The 6,000-nt window shown below is 33.8% G+C and overlaps 1 protein-coding gene across 1 annotated transcript; it reads left to right on the top strand.

The window, feature by feature from the left end:
* The first annotated feature begins 3,690 nt into the window (after positions 1-3,690).
* LOC146954219 (uncharacterized) lies at positions 3,691-6,000 on the top strand. Its single transcript, XM_085743929.1, has 3 exons — positions 3,691-3,804; positions 4,969-5,079; positions 5,137-6,000. Exons 1-3 carry the CDS (start codon positions 3,691-3,693, stop codon positions 5,998-6,000), a joined length of 1,089 nt encoding a protein of 362 aa, XP_085600055.1.

The following is a 6,000-nucleotide window of genomic DNA, read 5'->3' on the forward strand; positions in this document are numbered from 1 at the left end:
AGAGAGAGAGAGAGAGAGAGAGAGAGAATACCCAACACTTCTAATCAACTATATGAATTTTACCATGAATTTGAAAAATTAAATAAGGAGGCTAATCAATCAATTAATAATAAATCTTCAATTAATATTACATAATGCATACCTGATATTCCTTGGAGTTGTTCAGCAGTTGAATTCCAATTTTGAGCACCATGTATGGATTATGGTAGTTGCAGAGGCTGATGAAAGTATTATAGATATTGTTTATAGAATTAAGATGCAACGTTAACAAAACTCTTGAACATCAAGCACAAGAGAGAGAAGTTTTACTTTTTGTTGTCTTCACACGACAATTGTGCCCTATTTATGCACTTAAATAGATATACATTATCTTTTGTCATTCTCCCCTAATTTCTTTATCACATTCCTTTTTACTTTCCACACGCACACAGAAAATCCTTTTTTCTCTTTTTTCTTTTTAAGGGATAAAAAACATTTACTCTGTTAGTTCATTTGTTGAGAATAATATGCTTACTTTTTTTTAAGATTATAAATTTAGTTAGGTATAAATTTAATATTTAAGATAAAATATCATTATGATTTATATTTGAAATTTAATGATACTGATATCTTTAGAATTTGAAATATATAATTTTAAAATATATGTTTATTACAATTTAACTCTATATATAGAGAGACGTGAATAAATATTTAGAATGATAATTCTCCATATGTTAGTTTCCTTATTGACATATCATATATTTTATTTATTTCCGAAATACAACCATAAAAAATCCTATCAAGTCATATTACTAACTTTTAACTACTCATATAAGAGTCAAGTGATGTCATAAAATAGTGAGTTTTAACTGAAAGTGTAAGTGATGTCATAAAATAGTGAGTTTTGACTGAAAGTGTAGAAGTGTTTTACACTCACGGTGCAAATCTTTTAAACCACTCTATATGGTACGAAGACCGCTCAAAACCGAAGGGACAGAAGGCGTAGAAGAAAGGAAGAAGGACTCGTCAACACAAGTCGAAGGAGGAGGAAGAGAAGAAAAGCACAGGAAGCATCAAGAATTTTCGGTGTGTAGAATGCACTGTGTGAGCTCTCTATTTATAGAGAAAATTCACAACTAATAAGTAAGAAACTTTGGGAACAAGTAATACATTACTTTGACGTTAAGTAATTCACATATTAGATCTAGTGCAAAAATATCTCAATTGAGTACCAAAATATATTATACTATGTACCAAAATATATCTGAGTACCAAAATATATTATATTATGTACCAAAATATATTTCAGATCAAAGCACTAAATATATTAGATTGCATACTAAAATATATTATATTGTGTCCCAAAATATTCTAGATTGCGTTCAAAAATATTTTAGCATAACTCGGGGACTAAGAAAGCACTTTCTAGTAATGATTTTATTATTTAATTTATCATTTCCAAATAATAAAATACATACATATATATATATATATATATATATATATATATATATTATTTAGTGCTTACTTTGTTCACTTAATTATGCACCTCCTTAGAGGACCCCCACTATATAAACACCACTAATGTGTGGGATTCATCCAATGTGGGACTTCCAGTTTTTTCAATTCACACTACACTAGTTCTACCCATTATGGAAATTTGTGTTGAGTCAATTACTCAATTTCCAACAATCCCCTACTTGAACTTAAAAAATGGTTTCGAGAAATATCGTCAAAGACGTCTCCGTAAGATTTTCTAGTAAACAAAGGCGTCGCCTTCAACTTTAACCAATGCATAGCGGATACTATTTCGATTTAACAAGAGTTGCTTACAACATCGAACTCTATCTCGGACATAGAACCCGCACACAAACCTTTTCCTCAAGGTGTTTTCTATAAGCTCGTACGTTTAAGGCCCTGCACGTCTATCACAAATTTAACGAACGCTCTAGGAATTCTGCCTCAAAATTCCAAAGGACCGGCCTCAGTTCCACATTCGTATAGGTGAGTCTATCAAAGGTACTCCTGTAACTATGTACCCCACTCATCCTATAGTATAGATCTCATTAAGAGTTTCTATTAACTCATCCTTCTTTCACGGCAGGATCATGATTTATTAATCCTTATCGTAGCATGTTCTATCACTTCATGACTTGTTATTACCCATTGAACCTAAGTCTTGGGATCTCCAGTCATGTAGGTCGGGTTACCATCACTCATTGAGCTATATGTATTAGTACCAGCCTATTGGATGTATCTTGGACTTTCTCTCTATTTAGTCCTTTCGTCAAAAGATCCGCTAAGTTTTCATTAGTATGTACAAAATTAACTCTAACCGCTCCATTAGAGATACCCTCTCTAATTTTGCTGTGTTTCGGATTTATATGTTGTCTCTTTCGATTATAATAACGATTCTTAATCTTTGCAATAATCGTGGTACTATCACAATGAACTAACACAGCTGGTAACAATTTCTCCCATAAAGGGATCTCAGCTAGCAAGCATCTTAGCCATCTTGTTTCTTCACTAGCAGTAACTATGCTATCATCTCAGATTCCTTTGTGGACTGAGCATGAATGGTTTGCTTCTTAGACTTCCAAGAAACAGCTTCTCCAGATATGCTAAATATAAAAAGCAGCGGTCATTTTAGTCTCTGAAATTTATGAATAGCCAAATACGACCTTGAAAACATGTCGATTTTAGTTTGTCCGTCGCATTTTTACATTAGAGGTACATGATGTACGTTAAATGCATATAGAACATCTATATGTAGATATATGCAACGCTATCATACAACTTACGTCAACAATATCTAACCTCTTCTCAAGAAAAAAATTAACAATATCTAAGCTTAAATGCACTTTTCTAAATTTTGGAATTTTTTTTAACAAGTCTATATTTTCGATTTTAATGTCGTTGTTTCCCAAATTTCTGGATTTTTTGCTCAGAACATAGTTTGGATGTTATTTTTCTCACATATCATATTCATTAATATGTGGAATTACATTTGTTGGCATGGCATTGCTTATTTTGAACATAGAACAAACGGGTCATTAAAAATAACCCGAGACTTTATTGTAGGAAAAATTTCTAAAACGATTAAAATGGGGGGACTAACATGTCAAGTTTAGAAATAGTGGAACTAAATGATACTTTGGTTAAAATATGGATCTCTATTGCTCAATTTGTTTGGCATCAGCTGCTACCTGTCGAGAGATGTTTCCATATACGGCAGTGGAGGAACTTGGAAGTGCATGATGATAATTTCTGTCTTGACCAATTTTTACCCTGGAGACTGGAGTCATTTTATGTTTTGTACTTTCTTTGTTCTTTTTCAATTCTCTTTTCTTAAGTTTTTATTTTCTGAGATGATTTGTCATTTTAAAGTTGTTTCACATACTAAGGATACTGATAAGTGCTCAAAATGATCTAATTCATGTGTTAGTTTAGGCATGTTTGATGAGTTATTTTACAAATTATCGATGGAAAAGCTTCAATTATGTGCCTTAATGCCATTTATGCTTTGCATGCCTTACTTTACCCTTTTGTTCAGGAAAATACAAGCAAGGAGCAAGAATTGCCAAAAGTTCACAAGAAAATCGCTATTAGAGAATATTTCGCTGATAGCGAAATTCTCACTGGAAGTTTCGCCATCAGCGAAGCTGGGGCGCAGTCAGAAGCAGGATTTCAAGAAATTCACCATTAGCAAAAATGTCGCTATTGGCGAAAATCTCACAGGGAGTTTCGCTATCAGCAAAGTTGGAGGCGAAACTCAGGAGGATCAAGTGGATAAGGGCCACGTGGAGCAACTCCATTGGTGCAGAGGCAGATTTCACACATTTCGCTAATAGCGAAATATTTAGCTATTAGCAAAATTTTGCAGAAGTGGCCCATATAAATAGTTTTCTCTTCTCTTTCCAACCATTCACTTACTGTTTTATTGTTTTATTTTCTGGTTTTAGAGAGAGACTAGGGCTTCTCTAGAGAGAGAAACACAAAGCAAGGTAGTTAGGAGTAGATTCAACCCAAGATTTGTTGAGACATCATGGATCTAGGCATTGAATCTTCATCTTTTCTTCATCCTTTGCAAAGCTATCATAGACATATGTAGCTACATCTACTCTTGTGGTTTTGAGGTATTCAAACAAGCTATTATGTAATCTTTTGATCATTTAATATATGGTTCTAGCTATTTATTCAATATTGTTGATATTCTTGCATTTAATGTTTTATTGAGATTTAAAATGATATGGACACATACTTTTGAATCTAGAAATAGAATAACAACCTATCTTAAGTTATCACTCTAGACATAGATGTTAATATTTGATAATCACTTTTAATCTAGAACTTAATGTTTTTGGGTTATTTAATCGGTTGGGAAATCGTCGATTAAACGATCCAATCGACTTTGTGATTGTTTTAATGTTTGGGAAATCGACATTTAAACAATCTCTTAGAAATAACGATATCATTTGGACATGAATGATATTGTCGAGTGACTGTGATAATATCGTTTAAAAAGCTAGAATCCGTTAATCGATCGAGAGATTGCAGCTGTTATGCTTGATTGATATCTCTGACCCCAAGCGAAATAGCCCTATCTCTTCTCGTTTTACTTTTATGTCAAATAGTTAAAAATTGTTTTACACAAACAAACAATTTACACCCAAACACTTAATGTGATAAATATTGTGAAAATGCTTAAGATATACGCAACTCCCTGTGGATACGATCCTATATTATACTCACGTGTAAATAGTTTTTTGAGATGTAAACATCTTACATCAAAATGGCGCTGTTGCCAGGGAGTAGCGGAATAATATCATAAGAATCGAAATAATTTTGTCATTTTAAGCAATTTTGAACAAAATTCTTTCTTGTGTATATATATATATATATATATATATATATACACACACACACATATATATATCATTCATTATCCTTTTTGTTGCTAACCACTTGGTATAGTCTTTTTGAACTTTGTTTATGCGAGGTACCATTTCCAAAGAACAACTACAGTTTGATCCAGAAATCGAGAAAACAGCTCGTAGAAACAACGCTAAAACAAGGGAAGAAAAGAGATTAGCTAGGCTGGCTTAAGAGGGAACTTCTGGTTCTATTCCTACTTCTTCTGGTTCGATTCATACGGAGTCTCCACACTCTTCTGCGCCATCATCTCCGAAAAGTGAAAGAGTTATAGTCATGGAACTTGAAAATAATGAACCTCAAAATGCACTACCGTGTTGGGTTAGTCCAAGGAGGCTTGCTAGTCTTGGAAACCAAAATACGAGGCAAGTTGAGATGAAATCAGGAACAATCCAATTTGTGACTCAACACCCCTTTTCCGGTCTTGATCATGAAGACCCATATAAACATCTCACAACTTTCTATGGTATAGCTGGTACACTTGGAATGAAAGAAGATGAGGAAGAGACTATGTTTACAAGGTTGTTTCCACATTCATTGATTGGGAAAGCTAAAGAGCGGTACTTGGATCAACCAACTTCTTTGATGAATGATTGGAATGAATTGGAGAAAGCTTTTCAAGAAAGGTTCTTTCCGGAGGATAGGCATCTAGAAGCTAAAACTGCAGTCACAACATTTTTTCAAGGTTCTAGCGAGTCAATTTGTGATGCATGGGAGCGTTACAAGTCTTTGTTGAGGAATTGTCTGAAGCATGGTTTTGATAATCAAATGCAAATTTACCTCTTTCGCCAAGGACTTCAAGGTGAATCCAAGACCATGTTAGATGCATCCTCAGGTGGATCTTTAATGTTAAAAACCCCAGCGGAGGCCATGAAGATCATCAATCAAATGGCACTCAACTCTAGCAAATCTTCTCACAACAGAAATCCTTCACAAAGGAAAGCCGGTATTCTTGAATTGGATTCTAGTGATGCGGTGTTGGCACAAAACAAAATCCTCACTCAACAAATGGAAGCAAAGCAAAAAGAAATGAGAGCCATGCCCAAGCAAATCCTAGACTCATTCCAAAAAGAAGGAGGTTTGTCATAA

Source organism: Medicago sativa, chromosome 1 (genome assembly GCF_051527215.1).
Source record: "Medicago sativa cultivar Bolivia chromosome 1, Bolivia_mono, whole genome shotgun sequence".
In the NCBI taxonomy this organism is placed as follows: Eukaryota; Viridiplantae; Streptophyta; class Magnoliopsida; order Fabales; family Fabaceae; genus Medicago; species Medicago sativa.

Bases quoted from the DNA above. Each gene is read 5' to 3' on its own strand.
- LOC146954219 (XM_085743929.1), top strand. From the start codon at position 3,691: ATGTCGCTATTGGCGAAAATCTCACAGGGAGTTTCGCTATCAGCAAAG. The intron at 3,805-4,968 runs GCAGATTTCACA...TTTTGAACTTTG, and splicing joins GCAACTCCATTGGTGCAGAG to TTTATGCGAGGTACCATTTC. The intron at 5,080-5,136 runs GCTTAAGAGGGA...ATTCATACGGAG, and splicing joins AAAAGAGATTAGCTAGGCTG to TCTCCACACTCTTCTGCGCC.